The sequence below is a fragment of the Parasteatoda tepidariorum genome, chromosome 2 (genome assembly GCF_982258835.1).
Source record: "Parasteatoda tepidariorum strain Cologne lab strain chromosome 2, Ptep-v5.0, whole genome shotgun sequence".
NCBI classification, from domain to species: Eukaryota; Metazoa; Arthropoda; class Arachnida; order Araneae; family Theridiidae; genus Parasteatoda; species Parasteatoda tepidariorum.
Window position 1 is genome coordinate 60,539,189 of NC_141756.1, and position 27,504 is coordinate 60,566,692.

At 27.3% G+C, this 27,504-nt stretch overlaps 1 protein-coding gene across 1 annotated transcript; it reads left to right on the forward strand.

The window, feature by feature from the left end:
- The first annotated feature begins 77 nt into the window (after positions 1-77).
- Positions 78-26,417, forward strand: Syx13 (syntaxin 13). Its single transcript, XM_087157408.1, has 10 exons — positions 78-346; positions 3,596-3,703; positions 5,018-5,083; positions 6,243-6,312; positions 13,911-14,001; positions 16,591-16,665; positions 19,623-19,775; positions 21,562-21,676; positions 23,376-23,458; positions 24,651-26,417. Exons 2-10 carry the CDS (start codon positions 3,604-3,606, stop codon positions 24,747-24,749), a joined length of 852 nt encoding a protein of 283 aa, XP_087013534.1. The 5' UTR covers positions 78-346; positions 3,596-3,603; the 3' UTR covers positions 24,750-26,417.
- The last annotated feature ends 1,087 nt before the right edge of the window (positions 26,418-27,504 follow it).

The following is a 27,504-nucleotide window of genomic DNA, read 5'->3' on the forward strand; positions in this document are numbered from 1 at the left end:
AAACTTGAAGTTATTTGGTTCATGACTTTTCCTCAGCAGCCATAATGTTGGCATCAATTTTTTCCTCTGACTAAATACGCCTCCAATGTAGCGAATGCAAAATGTATTCAGTGAACTCTTTAATCTTAATTTTAATCGTAATTCATTGTCACCTGATTACGATCATGTATTTAGTTTCTTTTTTGTAATAAATAATAGATAATTTTTTTTAAATGTAATTATTTTGATTGTAAATTCTTTAAAAATGTTCAAATTTTAAGAGATTAAATTTTTAACTTCGTAGCAAGTAATTTGCTATTTCATTGATTAAAAACTATTCATTGTTGATTAAAAAAGTATCCTGAAGGTTTGTTAAATATATTATATTATTTCTAAATGAATTAATTCTCAACTTCCTTTAGTCCTATTTAAGATTTGATTCTTGATTAAGACTCTAATGATTCGATTTTGGTCATTAAGTTGATATGTTTACAAAATTTGCAAGTGTTTACTAAGTTGGTATTTGTTTCTACTTTTCTTTATACTTGTGTACAAATATTAAAAAATTGGTATTTCATGCTTGTTAAAATTAGATTTAGATTTTATTATTATTTCACACGTTTCCTTATTCTACGTACTATTGTAAATTTAATAAGTTCATCAAGTTAATCTTGGTTTTTATGTTCTTCCAAAATATTTCTGTTTTATATATCCTACTCTGTTTTTACATTTGCTTATTTTACGACTACGTTCTCCTGTCGTCTCCATACCATAACAAGTGTTTGTTTTAGTACGTTGGTGGCATAATCTGTATGTTTCTTTTTAATGACCTAGCTTTGTATTTTTCCTATTGATGGCTTATTTTTAAAATGTTTTTGTTTTTGAAATATCATGCAAGCTTTGGCAACAATGGAACAGAAACACACGAGAAACTATGAAGGAAAAAAGATGCATAATTGAGTAATCTTGAAGGGTGTAACGTCTTACAGGCAATTTTTAAATTTATACTTAGTTTCAAAATTGGGCAGTTTCACTTAGCACAAACATGTACTCTTATGATTACTCTAGTGTGCAACAATGAAAGCAATTGACTGGTGACATAAACATATTACAGATTTTAGCATATTTTGAGGATAGATGTATAACATACTGAATAACAAATAAGATATACTCAGGAGGTTGATAAGTTGAATTAATATCATAAATTCTTCTTCTTCTCATTGGCACGACAGCCCAGGATGAGCCTTGGCCTTCTCAACAAGCCTATGCCAAGACATTCTTCCCTTAGCCAAGGTTCTCCAGTTTATTGTCTTTAAAATTTGTAGGTCCTTTTCAAGGCAGTCTAAAAATCTTAGGTTTGGTCGTCCTCTTTTTATTGTACCTGTTGGCCTGGCACAGAAAACTTTTGGTTGTCCTGCTATCCTCCATTCTTATAATGTGGCCTGCCCATTTAATCCTTTGAATTTTGATAAATTTAATGACATCAATTTCTTTATATGCTTCCGTGTTTGATCTTCTAAACCAGGTAACGTTTTTACTTATTCCACCAAAAATACTTCGCAGTATTTTTCTCTCAAATCTAGCTATCATATTTTCATCTCTGCGGGTCACTGTCCAGGTCTCACATGCGTATGTAAGCACTGATCTTATAAGACATTTATAGAGTAACACTTTTGTTTTTCATTTTGTTAGGCTTGACTTAAGATATTTTCTTAGACCATAAAAACACTTATTGGCCATCAAGATTCTCGTGTGTATTTCTTGTGTAGTGTCGTCTTTGTTGTTAATCTTAGACCCCAAATAGGTAAAGCTATCAACGGCTTTGAATTTGTATGCTCCAATTTCAAACTGTGTTTCTTTATAGCCAGCTTTTGTGCAGGGCATATATTTATTTTTATTTTCATTGATTCTTAATCCCATCTTAATGGCTTCCTTCTCCAGACATAAAAAGGATTGTGTTAGTGCTGTCTGCGTTCTAGCGATAATATCTAAATCATCAGCAAAAGCCAATATTTGAACTGATTTGTTGAAGATATTTCCTCGGGTGTTGATGTTTGAGTCCTTTACTATTTTTTCTAATGCTAGATTAAGGAGGAGACATGCCAAGGCATCTCCCTGTCGTACAAATATCATAAATTAGGTAAATAATTAATTGCCGCTTTGAATGCTTATTATTATAGTGTAATTTCTTCATTTGGTTAATTATTTGGTTAAAGTTGTCTGCATACATTTTGTTCATTGCGCTTTCTAAAATAAAAACATTAAAAAACTATAAAATTAACTTTTCCACATTTAAAGAACTGAAACACAGAAGAATTCTTTGTAGAAGTAGAAGTTAAACAGTTTTTAAGAATGGAAGCACAAAAGGCAAGCAGAAGAAATGACATATCGAATTTCAAAACTTTTGGTTTTTAGAACTGCTCTGACATGAATGTGATAAGCACTGTTAACTAAAAAAAGAATTTATCTAGCTTATTTTAAAATTCTCTTTTAAATGGTTTTAATTTAAATAAATCACTCTTTCCACAAAGTTTTTCTGATCTTTTAACTAATGAATAATCTTCAACATAGTGGGACTCAGAAAAAACTCTTTAATGTTCAGAACTCTGTTAATTGCTTTGAATTTACAATAACTATTTTTCGTAAATTTGACTGAATTTTATTGTTGTAATGTTTGTTTTTCTTCTTAAAGCTGTGGATGTTTATGGGCTTAAACTTATAACAAAAATTTACCTATTTAAGTCTGGGCAATTCATTCTGAACACATGTTGGAAAGTTACACATCTAGGAAATAACTTGTGTAGCAATTGATTTGTTTTTTGGAGCACAGGGGTTCTCAAATGGGATTCTATCGAAAAGTCACAAGGGTCCCATAAGTTAGGACTTTTTATTTTTTTAAAACTTGTAACCAGATTTATAAGCTCTGATAAGTTTTTATTCAACCAATAATCTATTTATTTATTATTTTAGTTATTTTTGTGAAATTATTTAAGTAGAATTACAATGATAAAAGAAGTAACAAAATTTAAAAATGTTTGCAGTTTTTGCATTGAGTAATACATTTAATAAACTATGAAAAGGATATGTATTTACAAATAATTTCATATACTTGTCAAAAGTTCAAAATAAAATAACCGAATTCAAGAATTCTTTTTCTCATTCTTATAGTTTAAGACATTTCTTTTTCAAAAACCTTAAATTAATTTATTTTTATTTAATTTGAAGTATTGCATAGTAATATTAAAAAGTGCTTGACTAAAAGCTTCCACAAACTTGTGAATTCAACTGCCTAACATTAAACCTAATTTTAAGAATGATTGATAAAGCAAAAAGGAAATAATCTTCACATTTCGCGTTAAATATTACATTTATTTGTAGAGAAAATATTTGGAGAACCAGATGGGAAAATTAAATCTTTGTTCTTTAGAATTTTATTTAACTAGTTGTAATGAAATGAGGATTTTTCCTCTATAAATTTATCTCTTAATAAAAAAAAAAAAATTTAAAAAGATGCAACATAGATAATAAAATATATACTTATTTCATTATTTATGTTTAGTTTAATAATTCAATGTCTCCTGCTTAAAATATATCATGCTTTCTATAATTTATTTAGGTAATAAGATGTCCTTTAACCGCACTACAAATGTTCCAGATTATGGTTCAACAGACACTAGGTATGGTGGTACACGCAATAATCGACCTCAGCCCAGATCAAATTTTGGTTTGTATTTTAAACAACCTTGTAATTTTGAATTTTTAATTTTATTGCCTATAATGCATTTTCTTGTTTACGTAATAAAAATTACATTATTTAATATTTATGGGAATGTTATTTAATAAATAATTATTATTACTCAAATTAATGATTTTTTTTAAAAAAAGTACAATGTTTGAAACATAATGAGCTATAGTAAAAATTTAAAAGCTGTTTTTAAGTATAATTTTGGGAAAATTATTAAATAAAATTATCTGAAACTTTTATTAATAGTATGAATTAAAAAACATTTTGTATTTAGTTTAAGGATTAAGTTATTTTAATTTTAATCATCTCATAAAAATACTGTCTTTTTATTTTATTTTTTATGGAAAAAGTTTTCTTAATTACCTGCTTTAATGTAAGGTACACTTTTGATTTATTTAGTTATTGATAGCTTTAATTTTTAATTTCATTCCTTCATTCTATTAAGATTTATCTTATGTTGATGATATGATTATCTTCTCATGACATTTAATCTCGGATATATTCACGTCTGTTATTTGGGAGAGGGTGTATATTAAAATGTCTCTGGCCAAGTGTAGAAGAGCCTGGAGTTCAACTCTGAGGAAGGCAAGGGCCCATCCTGGGCTGTCAGGCCAATGAAGAAGAAGAAGAAGTATATTAAAAAGTTTTTTGTGATTTTAAATTTTACCATATTTTTTATTTAAAAATGCACCTTTAAATGTTTATTTTCACATAATTTTTAAAATAAAAAAGAACTTTCAAGTTGTTTATCAATTAATCCCTTTTTTTAGTTCACTTTTTTTTTATAAATCTATATTTTAAAGTAAAATTTTTTTAAAAAATTTATATACAGGGATTGTCATTAAGCTTGCTTAATGACAGTCATTAAGCAACCATTACTTTCCAAAAGCTTGAAATTTTTCCAGCATAATTACTTTCCAAAAGCTTGAAATTTTTCTGTTATTTTTATAATGAGTGAGCGTTAATTTGGGAAATATACACAAAATAGTATGAGAGTAGTTTAAAAATTGAGGATCGAATTCAGTTATATAATATTGCACATTTTGATAAATTTGAATCGTAGTAAGTGGGTGGTCCTTTCAAGTATCAAATTGCCCTTTTCTGGTAGGAAGCACCCTTCCCTTTTTTATTATATAACTGTGGACATATCACACATATCACATTATATAATTTTCTAGAAGTTATTTTTGTGATAATTATTTTTAAATCTTTGAAACAATTCTGATTTAGTTTGTAATTTAATGTGAAATTTAGTTAAAGTTTTGTGATGATTTGTGTGCATTTTATTTTTAGACATTAATCTCTATCACCAACTCTGTGATGATATAAGTTGCAACATATTTTCTATAAATAATAATGGTAAGTATAATTAATTTAATTAAAACTTATTTAAATTTTTTCCCTATGAGTTTTTCCTGCATAGAGTTTTTTTTTTCTTTGTTCAAAATAAAAATCTACAAGTCCCACTGACTCTTTTTCTTACTTTTGTTTTGTCTTTTTATTTTTCTCAAGACTTTCAACTTGTCTATCTGGATTGACGCTATCTGCAGTTTAACCTAAAAAGCCAAAGTAAATCAAATGCTAACAGCGACAGCTATTTGAATTCCAAAGCTAGCATTTAACTTTTGTTGTTCTTTTCTGTTCTTAATGTTTTATGAGGTTTTAAGTGATTTTTTTCAATTGTTACTTAACGTATTTGTTTTGTATGTGCGGTTTCAGGATATTTAGTACTCTATTACCAATGTTTAACCATAAGTAAAGCATTTTTCATTGCCAGGGAGTTTCACATGAAGTTCCATTTAGTTTTTATTCACTTTAGCTTTTAAAAATTTTCTAAAATTTACAGCCTATAGTTATAAAATATACAGTACATCTAACATTTATCTCAGGGTGCATAGCGTTTTTAAAAAGTGCTTAAAGGTGCATATTTTCCATTTTCATTTTTTAAAAGCCCTTAAAGGTGCTTTTTTTATTGGGTGTTTTTAAAAAGTGCTTAATTTCCCCTTTTTTAAAATGAGATTTTTCCTTTACTTTGTTGATTTTCGCTTCGAATTATGCAAAAAGACACAGTTCATGTTGTTCTATTCAACGTTTCCACAATTAATTTAACCCCAATCTATTTCGGCATATTGTCAGTCCGTAGCGTATGAAAACGCCATTCGTTTTACATGATTCAAAATTTCATGATTTTTGATAATTGTCAAAAACAATGCCAAAAGGTTTTTTTTTTTTTGACATGACTGTTAAAACAAGATTAAACCATCAATTTAAAAAAACTTTCCAACCCTGCCTGATTATGATATTTTTTTAAAATGCTTAAAAATATTTTTTGAGTGAAAAATGCTTAAAAGGTGCTTATTTTTTGTTGAATAATTTGGCTACGCACCCTGTATCTATGTCTAATTTTTTTGAGGATTAAATTATGTTTTAAATAATAGCTATGCTTATTACTGTATTTCTTATTAATATTTTATTGAAGCATTGACAAATTATATAAGTAATCTTTGTCTTTTAACAGTCACAGCTCTTGAGAAAGCATCAAAAGAAGTTGGAACTCCAACAGACACTCCTTTACTTAGAGACAAAATGTAAGCTCTCATTATTCTTTAATGTTTTTTCAAATACTATTACCATAAAATATATAGGAAGCATACTTTCTCACTGTATTATGCAAATGTGTGTGCTCATCTCATTTTGCATCTCATAGCCCACCTTTTAGCCTGTTAACTAAACCAGCTGCTAGATATTCATGTACTTCCTGCACAGCAAATGGGATTGAAAGCTTACGAGGTAGATGGCCTCTTCATTTGTGTTAACTGTTCTGTCCTGTTAATAAATGTTAGATTAAGTTAGTCGTTGCCTTTTCCCATAAATATAAAGTATTAGCTCAGTACAAAATCGGAGTAGTATTATTTTGATCGTGCAGACAAAAATAAGCAAAGCTTTAGTTTTTCTTCTTCTTTCTTCCTGCTCTAATCTTCACATTAACATGCTATTATAACCAGTTTTTTATGTAAATTTTGATGAGCTTTGGAGTAAAATTACTTGATTGCTGCTTTTAAAATTGATAAAATGAAAAATTATTCCGAATCCCAAATCTTCAAAAAGTCATTTGTTCTAGAAATGTTTTTTTTCCCTCAACTTAAATGATAATATTTAAAAAAATATGTTAAAAAAAAAACAATTTTTTTTTTTGTTGTTACAATACGCATATTTAACTTTTTTAAGGATCCCCAAAACTTTATTTAGCATTAGCTCATTGTGAAAGTCTTTTTATTTTTTACGTAAAGAACATGTATCGTTTGTGTAGTACGTGGATCGAGATTCAGACAGAAAGTAAAAGTTTATTAACAAAAAGCAAACAAACACATACAAATTTAAAAAGAACGCCATCTGGCGGTATAAAAAGAAAAAGACTTCGTAGCTATCCTTCCCAGGGAATGACAACAATCTCCCCCTGCGAGAAGGATTTTACTTTTTAACACATATAACAACATACACATAAAAAATATTAATTCTCTTAACATAAATTTCAAATTAAACTTATTTTTTCCAAAGAAAAAATTAACTTCTCAAAAGTTACAGCTTTAGTTAAAAAATCAGAAATATTATCATTAGTATTCTTATAAACAGTTTTTAAAATTTTATCTTCAATCATATCTCTCACAAAATGAAATTTAAGGTTTACATGTCTGGTTTTGTTAGAAGATTTACCATTATTCAACCAGTCAATAGCTGCTTGGCTATCAGAAAGCATAGTAACAGGAGCATCAATAAATGTTTTACAGTTCAGTTCATTTAACATATTTATTATCCAAGTAAGTTCTCGAGCTGTGTCAGCTGCAGCAAATAATTCAGCTTCACATGTTGATAGTCCAACACATCTTTGCTTTCTACTTTTCCATGTTATAAGAGAATTACCTATCATAATTACACAACCTGAAAAAGATTTTCCTCCTTCTGCATTGCCCCAACTTGCATCCGCACTACAGCTTAAAAAACCAAATTCTTTACTATAAAACAAGACTCTATCTTTTGAACCGTTCAAATATTTCAAAACTCTCTTGGCCAAAACATAATGCCCTTTTTCAGGACGTTTATTAAATTGTGATAAATAACTAGTTACAAAAGCAATATCTGGTCGGGTTCTATTTGCTAAATATAAAAGTTCACCGACGATTTCCTGATAATCAGTTTGATCTACTAAATCATCAGTAGGATTAAAACATCTATCTTCACCTTTAGTTATGGGAATATTTGTTTTCTTGCAATTTTCCAAACCATATTTTTTCATTAAAGTTTCAATGTAATCAGTTTGAGATAAACCAATTCCGTTTTCTTTTTGTGAAATCTCAATGCCTAAAAATTTTGAATCATTAGTTGTTTCTTTTAATTCAAATGTTTGATTAAGTTTTGAAATAATTTCCTTGCATAATTTCGAATTATTAGAAAATATTGCCAAATCATCTACGTATACACAAATTGCGAAAAAGTCACTATCATTAATTTTAGTAAATACGCAATTGTCAGATGCAAGTTGAGTGAGACCAATCTTTTTAAGTTCATTTTTTAACTTTATATGCCAATTTCTACCAGATTGAGGTAGACCATAAATACTTTTATTTAATTTACACACTTTATTTTTACCATATTTAACTTCAAAGCCTGGAGGTATTTCCATATACAGAGTTTCATCAATATCACCATATAAATATGCAGTTTTAATATCAAAAAATTTAACAAATAAATCCAATTTTGCTGATAAAGCAATTAATAACCTGAATGATTCAATATTTACCACAGGTGAATATGATTCAGAATAATCAACATTTTTTATTTGATTAAACCCTGCTGCAACCAGTCGCGCTTTGAAAATTTTGTTATTATCGTCATTTTTCATTGTATACACCCATTTACTTTTTATTATTTTTTCCTTCTTAGGCCTCTCAATTAATTCAAAAACCTTATGTTTCTCCATCGAAAGAAGTTCGTTTTCCATTGCGGTTTTCCACTCGGAATATTTATTACTATTTATCGCCTGGTCATAATTTTGAGGAATAGATGATCTTTTCAAGGCTAAGTTCGCGTTAGTTGATATTTTATTTTTAATTCTTTCAGAACGTCTTAATGCAGGAGTATTTTGATTATTTTCATTTTGTGAATCAGCACTTTCTTGAGAAGATTTATGAGAAAAAGAATGTTCACTGCTTGATTCAGTTAGAGGGGAGTTTTGGGTTTCAGTTTCGATCTGTGGTAGAGACATATTAAACTGGGTCAAATCCTCAATGTTCCATATACTACATTCATTTTTGTTTGTTAGAAATTTACTTCCTCTTAATGATTCGTTAATTTTAACAGATCGCTCTTCAATTACAATATTTTTATCGACATCATATATTCTATACGCGCGCCTTTCTTTAGAATAACCGACGAAAATCCCACGTTTTCCCGGAACATCAAATTTATTTCGGAATTGTTTAGATATATGAAAATAAACGACGCATCCAAATACTTTTAAGTAGTTAAGTTTCGGTTCTTTTCCTGACCATATTTCAATCGGAAGATTCTGTTTATTTTTACGTGGTGTTAGATTAGAAATGTGAGTGCTAAAATTTATCGCTTCAGCCCAGAATTTTAATGGTAATTCACTTTCATATAATAATGTCCTAGCCCTTTCTACTAATACTCTTATGGCTCGCTCAGCACGTCCATTTGACGAAGGATTATATGGTACTGTTTTTTCATGTATGATCCCATATTTTTCTAGAAAACTATCAATCTCGTTATTGACAAATTCTAGACCATTATCTGTTCTGATTCTTTTGATTTTCTTATTCATTAAATTTTCATACCTTTCTTTAAACATACAAAACATTTCAAATACTTCATTTTTATGTTTCAAAAAATAAGAAAAGTACATCCCAGAAAAATCATCCACTAGTACTAAAAAATATTTTGAATTTCCTAATGAATCACAATTTATTGGGCCTGCTAGGTCCGCATGGATTAGTTCTAATATAGAATTACTTTGTGCAATATTAATTGTTGGATGACTTTTATGAGTTACTTTACTTATATCACAAGATTCACAATGATAATTTTCAAAATCTTTAAAATTTATGCCAATAACATTTTGCATTTTAACCATGTATTGTGGATTTAAATGACATAGTCTTTTATGCCAAATATTATAAGTCTCCAAATTACTTACTTCATTACATTCTAACTCAGAATTACTTACATCATTATAATCAAAAAATTTAGGTGAAATGTTACTACACGGTTCCATTAAAATTTCAAAACGATTGTTTACTTTTACGGCTTTTAAAACACTGCGATTATCATTAGTTAAAATCAAAATATCATTACCATTAGATTCTATTTTATAACCTTTATCAATTAATTTAGATACTGAAATTAAATTGTTTCGTAAATCTGGTACATATATTACATCATATATTGTTAGATTTTTACTGCAATTATCAATTGTTGTTGTAGCTTTTACTATACCAATGCCTTTAGAAATTAAATTTGCTTTCTTACCTGCTAATTGTATTATTCCATTAACATGATTTAAGTTTTCAAAAAAGTTTAAATCTTTTACCATGTGCGAAGTAGCACCAGAATCCAAAATGAAAATAGTTTTGTTTTTATCAGTAGCACTAGAATTTATTTGGTGTTGTTCTTGTTCAGCGGTAAGTGCGAAATTTTCACTAGAATGTTTATCTTGATTTTCAAATGCACAATGAGCGTTATTGTTTTTGGTTTTGTTCATGCCCGATTTATAGTTCGAAAATGTTCTTTTTTCTTGAGATGTTTGGTTTTGATTTCCCTCGTTCTTGTTTCGGAAATAGCAGTCTTTAGCTAGGTGATTCGTTTTATGGCAGATGAAACATTTCTTCCTGCTTCTATTTTCATTTTTATATTTTACACCGAATGCTTCTGTTCGTCTAGGAATTTCATTTTTTAATTTTGATAAGCTGTTTTCTTCTTCACGCAGTATTTCTAAAATTTCCTCCATTTGTTTTTCGCGTTGGGTTTTCAAGATCTCTCTTATTTTTGCAAATTTTCCTCTTAATCCTCTAACAGTATAATAAACAAGTTCTCGTTCAGAAATTTGCAGTCCAAGTGATGAACATTTCGTTTTAAGTCCTCGTGATCTTGCAATATAGTCTGACACATTTTCATTTTCTTTCATTTCAAGATTTTTTATTTCGTTACTTGCATCGATTTTTCGATCTTCGGTTTTACCAGTAAATGTGCTTTGAATTTTTTCCCATAGAATTTTTGCGTTAGTTTCGTTTGCGAACTGAAGACTTTGGTCATCAGAAAGCGATAGTTGTATGTATGCAACTGCGTCATCATTGTTTAGAGTCCATTGTTCCCGCAGTTTTGGATCAACGGGGGCTTCTTCAGTTAGCACATTAGCTATTTTCTTAAGTGTCAGCAAAGCCTTGACTTTAATACTCCACTGGTAAAAGTTCTCACTGTTCAGCAGTGGGATACTCGGCAGATCCCTGTTCATTTTGATTTTGGAATCTAAACGATGTAAATCACGGCGAAACTAAGTGAAACTTTTTTACTGCGTCATAATTTTCAAAACCACAGCCATGCTGCCAACTGTAGTACGTGGATCGAGATTCAGACAGAAAGTAAAAGTTTATTAACAAAAAGCAAACAAACACATACAAATTTAAAAAGAACGCCATCTGGCGGTATAAAAAGAAAAAGACTTCGTAGCTATCCTTCCCAGGGAATGACAACAGTTTGAAATAAAAATTTATTTAAATTCATAAAATTTGTAAAGATTTAAAATGTTTTAAATTTTATTCTATTTAATTATAAAAATTATTAAAATATGAATTTTAAATTTATATTTTAAATTTTTTAAAGATTAAAATTTGTAAGGATTTAAAATGTTTTACATTTCATTTACTAACACGTGTTAATATTTTATTTATCCTTGTACTTTTAAAACATGTTTCTATAAAACTAATACCGATTTAAAATCAAAACTAATTTGAAACAAAAAAAAGATAGCAAATTAACTCAAGCTTTTCTTTTTAATTATGCACGATACAAATATTTTTAACCTTAAATGAGGTTTATTGTCAGTAATGAATTTACAAAGATGAGAAAATATTGGGAAAAATAATCTGGTTTTCTAGAACACTAGCTAAAATGAAATAGAAATTAAAGCTTTAAAAGCTCTTTGGTTTAACCTTCTGACTGCTCAATTTGTGGACTGCTCAATTTTTGCGTATTTTAAATCTATATATATTGAAGAATTGAAATATGAGTTTTTTCTTCCTAGAAAAGATATTTTTATTTTATATAGATCGTATATATATTTTAAATTGTATTTTTTTATTTTATATACAGTGAAAGCTCGGTTAGGTGGACAAATTGAATTGAAAAAATTATGTGTTTACTGGAAGAGTACCCTAATAACAAAGTTGAACATCATAAAATTGTTTTTAGAATATTTTCAATTATATAGAAAAAATTAAATGATCTGCAATAACTATCTACAAGGATATTTATTTAAACGTCAAAAAATATTTTTTCTATGTTAAAGGAATGTATGAAAAAGTTTGATATAAATATATGATTCTAGATGTAGCTACAGATAAATGAATATAATTTTCCTATTGACTCAAGTTAGTCATATGATACTGAATAGGAGCTTTTAGTTCTATCGGTTTCAATTAATAGGTTTTCACCCTTAAGACCTACCCATTACTTAAAAGGAAATTTGGTTATTACCTCCTTAAAAGTAAACCTCCCACAATTCTCAGAAAAGAAATAAAGCAAGGCATACCTATGGAGTTGATATATTCACAATTGATCATCTATCTAGTGTCTGAATGTTTCATTTATATGAACACCTCAAAGACTATATTTCTGTTATCTTTTTTTAACTGAGCTATGTTAAATACAGCCTTCAAATTGATAAGAAAATAGGAAAGGATAGGTCTTCAGAAAAGTAACCAATGAAAAATAATTTTGGAAACAATAGCAAACTTTAAAACTGATTTTAAAATTACAAAACTCATTTTATTGAAGGAATGTGATACAGAAGATATTTATTACTAAAAAGAAAAATCTGACAATGGTGGTGATTGAAATTGATATTTGATATAGCTAGCGTAATGTGATATGAATAAATATTTTTACTACTTAGTTATGGTTATTGTTACCATGTTATCGTTTATAGTTATAGTTGATTACTAAAATATCAATTAGTGATGAATAAATATTTTAATAAATGTTCAAATAATGTCCATGAATAACTTTTTTAAATTTTGAGTTATATATAGAAAAAAAAACATGGTAAATAAATTACATCACTTGCTTTAAATAATGTAGGATTTTTTGTTTATTTATTAGAACACACTGCATCCACTCATTTCTTTAAAGTAAAATAAAGAAAAGAAAACAGGAAACAGTAACTTAGTGCTATAATGCTAAAAAATAAGTAATTACAAAACTTTGATCAAAAGTGACGCATGGCGAATTTGGTCAGTTTTGCATTTAATTGTCCTAAGTACTCGGCTGGTTTTGCAGTAAAGCTTGATCTGCATGAGCATATAAAGTGTCAATTTGTTTAAATTTAGTAGTTATGTTTTTTTTTTGTGTTCAGTTGATGGCAAGGTTTATTTAAAACCTAAAAACTTAAAAAATATACATTTTAATATCTTAAGGAGATGGTCAGTTTTGCAACTCAATGACACAAATTGTAAAATGTAAAGTAAATTTAAATTGAAGTAAACATTGTTAAGAAGGTGCAAATGCAGCTGAAAAACAACTATTAAAATGAAACAAAATTGTATTAAATATTAATAACTAATTGAATTAAAGTAACTTTAGTTTAGATTTAGATAATGTATTTAGAAATTAATATGGAAATATGTATAAGATATTTAACATTGGTGAGAGTTTTTACATATTATTCACTGGATTTGTAACTTGAATGCAGTAACAGAAGAAAGAGAAGTAATCAATTTTTCAGGCTATTATACCACTGCAATACTTTTTCTAAGTTAACTAAAATTTAACATTCCATTTTCTGATGAAAATTTTTTTAATAAATACTTTTATTATGAAAATGAAACTAAATAATTTATGTAGATTTTTCTATTTGTATTTTATATTTTATTCTACTCTATATTCTATTTTATTTCAGACATAATACCAGGCAAAGTACAAAAGATCTGGTATCTATTACCACTCAACGTTTGAAAGATCTAACAAATATTGTTACTAAAGGAGCCAGAGTAAGTGATATATCAAAATTATTTTCATGTCTTTATTGATATCAGGGGTCTGTCCAGACCGAATTTACTACCGTTTAGCGGTACCTTCACAAATTCAACTTTAGGAAAAAAGGTAGTTTCACAAATTTAATTTTAGGAAAAATGGTAGTTTCACAAAATACTTTTTCTTAAAATTTTATTTTTGTATTCCTTAAGAAAGGATAAATCCATATTTTTGTGTTGGATTTTTAAATATAATTTTTCATTTTTCACAAATTATGTCTAAATTTTCATAAAATAGGTACCTCTCAGAAAAACCTAGACAGATCCCTGGATATAAAACCTTTCATACATTTATGTCTACTGAAGCGAAAAATATGAATAAAGTGCAAATTAAGTACAAAAATGGACTTTTTATAGTTTTGGTTCTCTAAACAAGAACCTTTTTCAGTGTATGGACACCAAATGTAAGTATAAAAGTAAATAGATAAACACACGCAAAGTGGTTTAACCAATAGGGACAAAAAAAACACATTTGAACAAGGATATAAAAAAGGTGATACAAAACAGGTGTAAGGAGGATTTTTTTTGCAAAACCCCAGGGTACAAAGGATTAAATTAGAATAGATTTCCAAATTTTGGAAAGAATAGGATGCTAGAAAGTCGTTAACTAAATTATTAGAATTTTTAAAATATGAAATGATTCCCAGAAATCAAGCTCTGTAGATGAAGAGCAGTGTTGAATGGTTTTAGCAGTAGAAAACTCAAGCATTTTATTTTATTTTCAAGTATGTAAGGGTTTGGAAGATCATTTAATATCCTTATTTTGAACTTTCTTTTCATGCTCTTTAAGTCAAAATTTAAGGCTCTGTTTAGTTTGTTCAATGTACGGAAGACCACATAGAGGAGTAATTTGTACTCAAGTTCTTAATATTAGCAATAGAGTGTTTGAGGTTGATGAAATTAAGTTTGTTTACAAGAGAGAAAACTTTTCAAAATTTTGACTATTTGGGGACCGATTTTCAGATAATTAGGTAAAATGTTCAAAGGTACACCTGATTTTTTTTATCACCCTTTTTATTATTGTGTTCAAAATTGTTTCTCTTTTCCTATAATCAAGCCATTTTGCAAATAATTTACTCTACCTTTCTACTCTGATCTGGTATTTCGACACTAAAGAGGATTTTTCTTGTTTAAAGAACTGAAACTAGATGTCCATTTCTGAACCAGATGTCCATTTCTGAACTTTATTTTTGCTTTATTTTTAATGTTTTTTGCTTCAGCCTGTGTAGTACAAAGTATACCCTATTCTTCTTTTTGGCTATTTGTGTGTTTTTATAAAATATAATGGCATTGCCTGAGAATGTTACTTGTTCCTACTTATTCCAATTGTTTTATTTGATTATTTTATATTTAATTTCTCACATCTGTACAGTCTTATAATTAATTTATTTTATTCAATTTTTTAAAATTGCATGTTTTTATAATGTTTTTTTTATTGAAAAATTTATTTCATGTTATAACTTATAGACCTCTTTATATATGTATATATGTTTACTTTGCTTATATATGTTTAATATAGGTTTACTGTGTTATACGTGTTTACATATACTAGTTTTTTAATGTAAGAAAGTTATTGTTAATTTTTGATAAAGTAAGATTTTCTTTTGTTTCACTTTTTTACCCCAAAAGTAAAAAAATAAGTAATCCAAAATTTCTCTTTTTTTGTAAAATAATAGCAGCTAACCTTTTAAAAAAGCAATAAAATTGTTATTAATATACCAAAATGAAAGAAGTTATGTTTTTGAATTAGTAATGAAATTTTTGGCCAGTTTCAATACCATTGATTCAAGTAGTTTAATTTTAATTTAGATATCTTTTTTAATCTTAATAAAAAAACTGCATTTTATTTGCATGGCATTGGGGAGCTTTTCTCATATCCTTTGTAGCATGTGTACCTCCAGTTCGGGACCCTTGCTCTCTGCTAAAATTAAACTTTTTGTAAATCTTTAAAAAAATTTATGAAAGATACTTTAAAAGCACTTAAAAGACCTTTAGTTTTTATTATGAAGAATAAAGGTAGTGGAAACCTTGATTAAGGGGATTCCATAATTGTGTTTTGAGGTTTTATATCCTCTGGTTTGTTTGTTGCTTATGCATCTTAGATGTATCATTCAGCTTATTTTAATTATATTTATAAGAATGCCAACTGCTAAATTTTTTTTGTAACTTTTAAAAATTTTAATTCAGATCACATAATTTTGGAAGGTTATTTAAAACTACACCAAGGTTAAATTTTCTAATTAATTTAATGCCCTTTTTTCTGAAAATTTTTTTTGTTACTTTGAGAACAGCTATCTATTTTTTTTCTTGATATTTCTGTATTCAGAGATAAATAGGACTTTATTTATTTGTGGAACAATTAAATTTCCTATACCTCTATTAATCTTTTACAGTTTTACAATCTCTCTTTAATTTTTTTACTGTTAGATATTTCAATTGTTATTTTATTTTTAGGGACAATGTAATATATGGAATACTATTCATTTCATTTTTAAATTCAATTTCTTATACGCTGTTTTTTATTAGAATTTATCTTTAATTTTACAGGAGCATAAACTTCAAGCAGAGAGAGTTAGAAATGAGTTTGGAGCTACTGTTCAACGATATGATACTTTGCAAAAGGTATTTGTTTCAATATTTTTGTAGGATGTGATTCTTCCGCGGATTCGCGGATTTCCGCATTTTTTCAGATTTTTCAATTTTTTCCGCTAATTTCTGCTGAAATTTTTTTTTGACAAGTTAAAATATTTTATGACGAATTAAATTTTCCGCGAAGCGGAAGTAGTGAAGTACTCATTCCTCCCTCAAACATTGATTTTCGTATTTACCTGATTTAAAAGTTGAAAGTTGCGATTCTAAATCAGACGATTCAAATTGCGATTCTTATTTACGAGATTTAAAAATCCAATGTCGCGATTTGTAATTACGCGCTTTTGAAACCCTATGTAGCGAGTCATATTCTCGCGAGCTTAAAATCCAGTGTCGTGATTCGTTTTTGCGGTTGTAATATCAAACATCAATTTTCCTATTTATACGTGCTTTAAAAATTAGACAGTGGGATTCATATTCGCGCTATTCGAAAATTATGCATCGTGATTTGTATTTATGTGATCTAAAAATTATGCATCATGATTTGTATTTTCGCATTTTTTAAGTTCGGTATAAAGTTTCATATTCACGTGATTTAAAAGCCTCATTTCGGGATTCATATTCTCTTAATTTAAAATCATGCATGTGATTCATATTTATATATTCATGCAATTTCAAAATTATTCATCGGGATTTATAATCACATGGTTTACAAGTTTAAAAATTGCACTTTTTTGTCAAATTTTTGAGTATATATATATACATATATATATATACATATACAGCCAGACCTCGATATAAGGTCACCCTAAGGGACATCGCAAAACTGACCTTATGAGCAGGGTGACCTTTTAACCGATTCATTAGCAGCTCATAACTAAGCATGTAAATAGCACCCATTATGATTTTTTAGAAATGGTAATACAAACGAAAATGATCGGCCATAAATTAAATATTTAAGTCAATAAATTTTAACAGAATTAATAAAAAATTAACGAAAGTAAGATTTTTGAAAAACTTCTTAATTTAAAATAAAACTGTTTACAAATTTCTTAAAAGTGTACATACATACATTACATCTAACCTTATTTAAAATAATCATATATGCAGGTCCGTCTCGTTTTTGGTTTCATTTTTCGAACCATATTTTGTAGACTTTGTAACTTCTCTAAATGTTCCTCAGCTCCCTCATGGTTTGTAAAAAAAATTCGCATGTCATTTATTGCATTGAAGGCTTTCCTTTGGGTTACATCTACAGTCTCAGTATCACTGTCATTGTCCACGACTTGTAAAACAATTTCAGAAATTGTAGCTTCAGAAGTGGTGGCAATTTCCTCATCAATCAAACCATATTCAGCATCCCCTTCTATGGCATGGCCACGATTTTTCAAATCTTCCATCTGAACATATAGAGGAATATCGTCTTCTTGCTCGGTTTCGTCATCCACGATATTCAGAGAACTCACAAAACCAGCATGACGAAAGCAATTTGTTATACATATGGCTGACACCATGTTACACCTCAGATTAAAATGACCTTTTAAGCGACAATGATTTTTAAAACTTGACCATATATTCGATAATCTGTAACAAAGAATTCCTATTCAGTGAGCCAGGACTTTGGAAAAGTGACCTTATATGCGGATGACCTTATATCGAGGTCTGACTGTATATATATATATATATATATATATATATATATATATATATATATATATATATATATATATATATATATATATATATATATATATATATATATATATATATTCATTCTTGAATTTCCTCTTTTTTACTTTCCAACTACTCTCATCCCTGAGGATTTAATTTCTTCTAGTTTTAACTGAAAACTAGAAATATCTTTAAGTATTGAATAATTTTTTACTGTTGCAAATATTTTAGTTAGATTTATTTTTATTGGATTTATAATTGATATTGTAATTATTTTATTGATTATTGTAAAGGTGCACTCTTAAAATGCTTGCATTCTCAAAATTTTACTATATGTGCAATATTTGAAAAATCAATTATTTTGGGAAAAGATACCCAACTTTTTTTAGTAAATTGCCTAACTATTATTAATGCCAATGGATGCATTTGGAACCTATTGCCACAACATCAGTAGTAATTATTACCACAAGTATCAATAAATTTTGGAAAAAGAATAATATCAGTTTTTCAATTCATTTTTGGCTGCAAGGTTTAGTGACATTGACTAGTTGAAAGACCGCATTTGGCTCTTGTAACGTAACCAGCATATTTTAATAAAACAGAGTGCAGTGCAGGTTTTATTTAAAAAAAAAAAATCTTAAATTGTGGTTCAAGTTTTTGATCAAGCTATGCACGATATATGATATTTTGTTTTCTCTGATTTTTTTTAGAAAGAGCTCTGTATCAGTGGGAGTATATATTTTAAGGAGTTAACTAATAAGTTATAATATTAATTTTCGAAGAACTCAGGCCAAATTTTCTGTTAGTTGTGACACTGCAGTCTCCTGTGCTGAAGATTTTCTTTATTTTAGAATAAGAGGCTTGTTGTCTAAATATTTACATTTCATTTATCTTCGTAACTACATAGTTGTAAAATGGATTACTTTTGACCTCAAACAGAATGCAAAATATAGATTTTTTTGCTCGTACATAATAAAAATACAACTAAAAAATCTTAAAATATTTGATACCATTATGAAGTTTTGTAATATAAATGTACCACAAGATACAAACGTGATTTCTGTTCCTTTTGTTGTCCATCTTGTGATCAGGTAATAAATGTCTAGAGTTTTATTTCGGCGTTGGTTCTACATAATGAGAGTGCAGTTTCTCAATTACTGCATCAGCTACTTATATGTACTATATAGGACAGTTTAGTTGTAGACGTATATATAAACAAGTAATTTTTTAAAGCTTTAAATCTCGTCATACTATAGGTTAGGATTTTGAACTATATATTTTTGATATAAGTAAAATTTATTGAATATTTTATACTTTAGCAATTGGATCCTAAGATGAAGCAGGCTGTACTACAAAATCAAAATGTTAGTAGAAATGTATGGGACGAAGAAGATGATGAAGATCAACAAGCTTTAGTTCAAGCTGAAAGAATACAGCAATATCAAATACAAGAAGAGTTAGAATTCGAACAAGTATGTTATATTTATAAATTGTATTAATTTGTGTAATTCCTTTTTAGCAATTGTGTTATTTTTAACCACTTGTTTTTTTTTTCTTCTAATTTGTTATGCAAAAAATAAAGTAAAATTGCACTTATAAAACACAAGATACCAATAAGGGAAAAATTATTTTCGTATTAAACTAAGCTAAATTTTTTAAACAGTCTTCTGTAACATTTTCACTTGCAAAAAGCAGCAAAATTTTAAAATTTTTACGTTAAGCTAGAATGCACAGACAGTTTTATAGCAAATTAAATGTTTTTTTTATATCTTGGGATTTGTATTTATTACCAAAGTGTGATAGCCTTAATAGTCATGTTTTTCCGTATGTGCGAGAATATTTTTATATTTTATAAAAATTTACAAATAAACATATAGTGCGTTATATGTACTGTCTAAGAAATCTAATTTCATTGAGAACTTTTTTTAAACATTTTCCAATGTTTAAAATTCAGTAATTTCTGTTTGGGGAAAAACCAGATTTTAATTAAAGAAAATTATGTTAATTGGGAATAATTTCTTAATATTATTAAAAGAATATTCTTTCTCAAACAAAATAAGTTTTTTCTTTCTTTTTTTTACACCCTAGTGAAAATTGTTTTTATAAGAAAACATTTCTTAAGAATATACATTTTTCCCCAACGAAAATTTCTGCAAAGTGATCTATAAAATTTTAACTGTAAACTTGTTATTTAAATTTAATTTTATTGGTTTTCTGCTATTCATTATTTCCATCTAGCTAATTTTTTTTAATAATTTCCCATAATATAGTACATTAATTTTATTATATAAATTATTTGAATTATCACCCAATTATGAATACTTTATTATTTACATTCTTAAAGTATAACAATACTAAAGTGTAAATAAAATTGATAAAAATAGATAACGATAATCATAAATTAAATAATAAACAATATCTAATTTTTTCTACGTACGAAAATATCATGTTGTGTTTTATGTTTTAAATATTAACAAATCCTGAATACTGATTCATACTCATAGGACTTACAAAAGGGATGAATAACCTATGGTCTGTAGGCCAAAACTGGCCTTCAAGTTTGACTTGGCTCCTGAACAGTTTTAAATATTAATAAAAATATATAAAGTTTTTTTTTTATTAAAAAAATGAAAAAGAGTCTTTTTTCCAGTATTTTTTTTTGAACTGATCCTACTACTTTTTTATTTAGTTATTGTTTTAGTGCAAACTTGATTGTCACCATCCCGTGAATTTCTTCATGCCATAATAATTTGAGTTCTTACGCACTTTTTTGTAAATGTTACATATTACTATGTATATTCACGTTAGTTACAATTAGGATCTAAATACACCTTACGTTTTTGCAATTATAGTTTTATTTTTCTCATATTGGCCCACAACATGTCATATTTTAGCTTCTGTGGCCGCTATTAAGGTTGTGCATGCTTGTTTACAAATAAACAATTCATATAAATGATATATAGGAATCACACATGATGGAATATAAATTGGAGAGAATCAGTTTTATTGCTACTTTTTAAAATAATGTTAAAAGTAACAAAAAAAAAGAAAGAAAAAGGTAGGGGAATGAAAAGTCAAACCCCTCCTATATGTCTGGGAGTGCAAGTCTGAAGAGGGTTTGAATAACCAGGGCTTTATAAACGATAAGATGCTGGTAGGCTTTATAAAAGATAAGTAGATAAGATGCTTTATAAAAGAAGACATAAAAATTAGTAGACAAGAATTACAATTTATAATTTTCTTCCATACTTTTTTTAGGGCTTACTGCTTGAAAGAGCAGAAAAAATTAGGCAAATTGAAGCAGATATGTTAGATGTCAATGTAGTATTTAGAGATTTAGCTGCAATGGTACATGAACAAGGCACTACTATAGGTATGGATTGGCTTCATTTAATTTCTCGTATCATTATTTAATTTATTAAAATATGCTTTATTATAGTTTTTTTTGCAAATATTTGTATTTAATGGAAATTAAATATTTTTAAAGCTGTTTTTGTAATCACTACCTTACTAGAGTTGTCAGCTATTACTATTTATCCTTAGTTATTAGTCAAGATTACAGTTTTGCAACCGCATATTAAAGATTACTGATTTTCAGAATTTCCGTAGTAATTTGTTTAAGATAAGTTTTCTTCCCCATCACTATTAAGATTTATGAAATTTTATTACTTGCAACTAACTTAGGATAATTTTTTTTCATACTTCCTATGTTATTTAAAAAACAATATATAAAAAAAAAAAATTATTTAATAGGAAAAGAAATAAAAAATTACAGCAAATAAATTTTATTATCCCTTTCAATAAGCTATTTTAAAACTTATTCTCACCTTTATAGGAAAGCAAAAACTCAAATATGAAATATTATGAGCAAACATTTTTACCAATTCAAATGCAGAATGATGAAAAATTCTAATTTAACCATGCAGCTAGTTCTAAGTTAAAGTTCTAAGTTAACCAAAAACTAGATCATTGATTCCAAGTTATAAATTCAATTTTATCATTTTATAATGAAGCATAAGATTTCAGTGTTGCATAATTTTTGATTTAATATCTTTATCTAAGTGTTATTTTTTTATTTATTTAATAGTAAATCTATGCATAATTTTAATGATATTTTATACCTATATAGATCTAAGTAGTATCTACGTTTTTATTGTAAAATGGTTATGTTTTGTCGACGCCCGGTGGCTGAGCGGTAGCGCTTCGCGCTGTCGTGCCACAGGTCCCTGGTTCGATCCTCCGGCCGGGCAGGGTTGACTCAGCCTTTCATCCCTTCAGTGGGTCGATAAATGAGTACCAAGCATGCTTGGGAACTAAACACTGGGGGTTCCGCGTTCGGCAGACCACCTGACCGGAACATCTGCTCCTGCACCCCAGAGCCCAAGGTCAAGAAAACTGAGATGGGCACAGTAGGCCTTGGCCCTCTATGGGCTGTCGCGCCACTGAGTTTAGTTTAGGTTATGTTTTGTCATGTTTTTATTCTATGGGTAGCAATTACTTGAAAATTTTCAATAAATATAATGTACTAGTAGGAAAAACATTTTATTTCTGTTATTTTGTAAGAATAAACTATTTGTGATTGCCTCTTCTTGTTAACTGTTACATATTAACATTACATATTAACTTGAGAGAGTTATACATGTTAACTTGAGAGAGTTTGCTTACTACCAGTTTTTAGACTTTTGCAAAATTTAGTGCTGCCCTATTTAATTTATGTGCAGTTTGTGATTCAGTCTTTCAATTTTCAATAGTTAAATTTTAATTATTTTATTATCCAATTTTGTTTTTAAAATTAATATTCTTAAAAAATAGTATTTTTAAAAATCAGTTATTTTATTTATTTATTAATTTTTTTTTGTCATGCAGAACATTGAACTACAGTTAAATATTTATTCTGTTCTTTTTCAAATTGGAAGCAAAATACTTCTATGAACAAAAACTCTCATGTTTGGAACTTATATTTTCAGAATACAAGTCCCAAATATGAATATTTAATATTCCTCATCTTTAGGTATTAATCCTACAATTAAGTATGAAAAATCATAGTGATAATCCCTTAATATTATTTATAGGTTCCATTGAAGAAAATATAACTACAGCTGCTTACAATGTTGAAGAAGGAGGTGAACAACTTTTAAAAGCAAGAAATTATCAGGTAGAAATAAGTTTTTAATTTTTATTATCCATATATATATATATATATATATATACACACATGCAGTAGGGAACCAATTATCCAGAACGATTGGGACCATCGCTATTCCAGATAACTGATTTTTCTGGTTTTCTGAATCGCTACAAAAAGCCGTTTTTTTATTGTTAAACCCAATTAAAAAAAGAAAAATATTTGGAAATAATCTTAAAAAGAAGAAAAAACGATGAAGTATTATACACTAATGGTTATTTCCAAAATGATGGTAAGGTAAACATCTTTCAAGAAAGAAAGAAAAATCCTAAAATCTTATGAGGAAAAAAATTTTTTTAAAAAAAAATGGCGGGAAAATTTATCGAATTTCGTTCCGGTTTTTTGGTTTTCCGGTTTTCTGATTTCCGGATAACGGGTTCTGTACTGTATTTCTAAGTTTTATTTGTGTTAAAAAAAACTTTATACATTTTTGTTGCCTTTGATCCCATTTCATTCTTTTAAATGGAATAGTTTTCCTGTTTGTTACACGAATAAACCAAAAATTGAATAAGCAACAAAATTTTGGACACTATCTATTTTTTAAATGATGATTACTATAAAAACGTTTGCTAAACTGCAAATGAGTGCTAAATAGACAGTGAAATTTAAGGAAGTGGTCTAAGCATTCTGTAGAAAAGTCCTCCTTAAACCAAAAACATTATTTTGTTGTTATAATTTAAAAAAATCTTATGATATTTATCTATAAAGTTAAGTATGGATAATGTTTTCAGTTTTTTTTTATTATAAAGGTAAGCAGAGCTAATGCTATAATTGCATCTTTTTATTATTGATGATGTAGAAGATTTGTAAATTTTTTTCTCCAAAAATATCTTCTTTAAGCTTAAATATTTTCTTTTCTACTGAGACAAATGTTGCTTCTTTCTTGTCCCTAGTAGAAATTATATCATAAAGTATATAAATCTTAATAAAGGTTTTATTTTATTTTATTAATATAAAGATTTTTATAGCTTCAAAATTTATTTATTGTTTGCTATTTTTAAGTAAAATTTTTTCCTAAGTGCTATAAGTTTTTTAAAAACTGCTCATTTTTTTTAAATAAGTATATTTATTAAGCTTATAATAGTTTAATAATATTTTTCTTGTTGTTTTGTATATCTTTTTTGAAATAAATATTAAACTGCAATATTTTTTTCTGTTTTAGGCAGCTTACCGAAAGAAATTGTGTTGTTTTGTTGTAATTCTAGTAGTCATTGCAGTCATTCTAGCTATAATTGTATCAGTATCTTTAAACTCAAAATAAGTGCAGTAATTAAAATTTTAGATTATTATGTTTTACAAACCAAATATAGTCATGCAACTGTGATACTATTGCACTTAAAGCTCTCATTATATTGTTTAACTTTTAAGTTTAATTTCTTTTTGCTTGTTAAGTTTTATATTGTTACTAAACCTAAATGTGTTTCTTTTCAAATAATAATAATTTTTACTTACAAAATGTCATTGCATTAATATTGGATTAGCAATTTCTTTCTCTACTATCTTTTCTCATAAGTGTAAATTTCTAAGCCCTATTTATTTTTAAAGAATAAGTAAAAACCATTTTAGATGAGTTTTAAATTTTGGTGAATTTTTTATCACAAATTTTAAAAACAGTTAATTGAGATAAGTAGTAAGATGAGCTGTATGACCAATATTTCATAATTTAGTTTATTGGGTGTATCTAATCATGGTTTTATGTGATATATGTGATCTTTGAAATCGAAAACTGTAACTTTTTAAGCATAAAACTACTTATATCAGTTTTGCAAACATGGCTTTTCCTTCTATATCGCAGTATGCTGTAATATAATTATATTACGCCTTTGCTACATTGCTTTTTATATGAATAAAATACTGTAGTTTAAAATTTGCACAATAATTTAATATAGTTAATTTAATTAGTTCTTTCAATTCTTAGCTGTTAACGGAGCATTATAAGTATTGCTAATGTTGTGTGGATCATAGTAAAAGAAAATTATTTCGGCTAAATTTATTTATCAATAAGTTGATAAATTAATTTAGTGTTTGTCATAAAAAGGATTATAAAATATTATACTACTACTATGTTATTATCATAGTAATTACAGCTTACTTCTTGTGTCATTTTTTATTCTTTATCAATCAGCTTGATTTTGATTTGATTTAAAGAAATATATGAACTGTTTCAGAACAAGTATTTGTCCATGATAAAATAAAAGTAATAATAATTGTGGAATAAGCTTTTAATGTAATTTCCCCCCTTTGAATAAAGAGTAGATTTGAAAGAAAAGAAAGTTTGTTTTTCGATGAATTGTCGTTTAAGGTTATTAAAACCATATTATTTTGGAAAAATAACATAAACTATCAGTGCAAATTAATTTAATTCCATGTATTTTCAGTTGTAAATATAGACGTATTATACTAAAATAAAAAAGATAAATAGTAACAATATTATTATTTATATTTTTACCAGTTCCAATTTAGATCATAATTGCTTTATCTGTGAATACTAATTATGAATTCTTACGTAAGTGCTTGGAATAAATAGTAATTTTTTCCTTTTGTATGTTAGTGTAAGCATGGTATCCATGTGCATTAAAGTGATTTATCATTAATGTAACTGGTGCTGTTGAGTTATGTATTTACTTAATTCTGTCATTGATTGTAAATTTTGATTTTAATCTCACTAATTCTTCATGACATAGTTTTGATTTTTATTGCTAATTTTAAAACTTTCATTTGTAAATAGTCATTGTATAAATAAATGTTTAAATGAATTATATATATTTTGTTTATTACTGCCTCCAATAGATGTGTGGTAAAAAAGTATATTATTTGAATGTTTGTTATTGTGTTTGGTAGTTCATTTATGTATTTTTTACTTGTTTCATTCTAAAACTGTGTAAATAAATATAGAAACTATTGATTAAAAGATTTATTTTCAATGTTATTAGTCTTGCTTTTTATTTAACCTCCATCGCTACTAAAGTATAAGAGAATATAGAAGAAAAAAAATAGTTTACAGTTCCGAATTTCTATTTTACTGCTATAAAGTCATAATAAATAAAAAAAAATATGAATTATGCTGCCAAGTGGTTAATAATATTAGGTGCATATACGTGGACCTCAGGTTTTAACTAAGTGAAATAATATAAATATTTCAGATGTTAAATTGCACCTAAAGTAGGAGCAAACATGAATATGTTATATTATGGTGTATTTAAATACAATGATGAATAGATTTAATAATTATAGTAAAAAAATAGGAATTTTTTTACAATGAGATGCAATACTAAATGAAATATAAATGCTTACCAGTGCATAACGTATGAAATCTCTGTTTCAAAACTTTTAATTATGCAAACCACTTAAAATAATTATTAAAAGGAATCTAACATTAACTGTAAAAAAAAATTAATTTTGGGGGGTAAGCTTCAAAATTATGGAAAAAACACAAAAAGTTTTAAAGTTATTTGATGTATGTATTTAAGGTATATATAAAACAATTAATTAAAATACACATAAAAATATTGCTAAATAGATATAAAATTGAGTACTCATAATTCTCACTTTACTACGCTGTCAAAAATTTCGCTATACGTATCAAGATACACATTTATGGATCTGCTTGTTCTCGACTGTATTATTTATAAATAAAATTTAAAATCTTCATATAGATGACAGAACTACTAAGTCAAAAGAAAAACTTTTCAGAATAACTAAATTATATAATATTTCAAGTTGGTTACATTTTCGAGCTTGTGGATTTAGCGGCATTTTGAGAAAATCTCTTCTCCAAGGTTGCCACAGGTGACTTAAATGTGATTATTTGCAATTTTTTTAAAAAAATTTTACCTGAAAAGGCTAAAAGAGCAACTATTTTCAGGAATAGAAGACTATTGGGAGACTTTTTTGTACTTCTAGCAATGTTTTTTTGTAATAATTGGGTTAACAACCTGCGCTCGCGAGAGCTTCTGAACAAAATTTTTTTTTTTTCTTGAGAAATTTTGAATTGCAATTTTGAGTCATCACTTTTT

Coding starts and splice junctions, on each gene's coding strand:
- Syx13 (XM_087157408.1), top strand. CDS start 3,604: ATGTCCTTTAACCGCACTACAAATGTTCCAGATTATGGTTCAACAGAC. Junction 16,666..19,622: donor GATATGATACTTTGCAAAAG/GTATTTGTTTCA, acceptor TTTATACTTTAG/CAATTGGATCCTAAGATGAA. Junction 23,459..24,650: donor TAAAAGCAAGAAATTATCAG/GTAGAAATAAGT, acceptor TTTCTGTTTTAG/GCAGCTTACCGAAAGAAATT.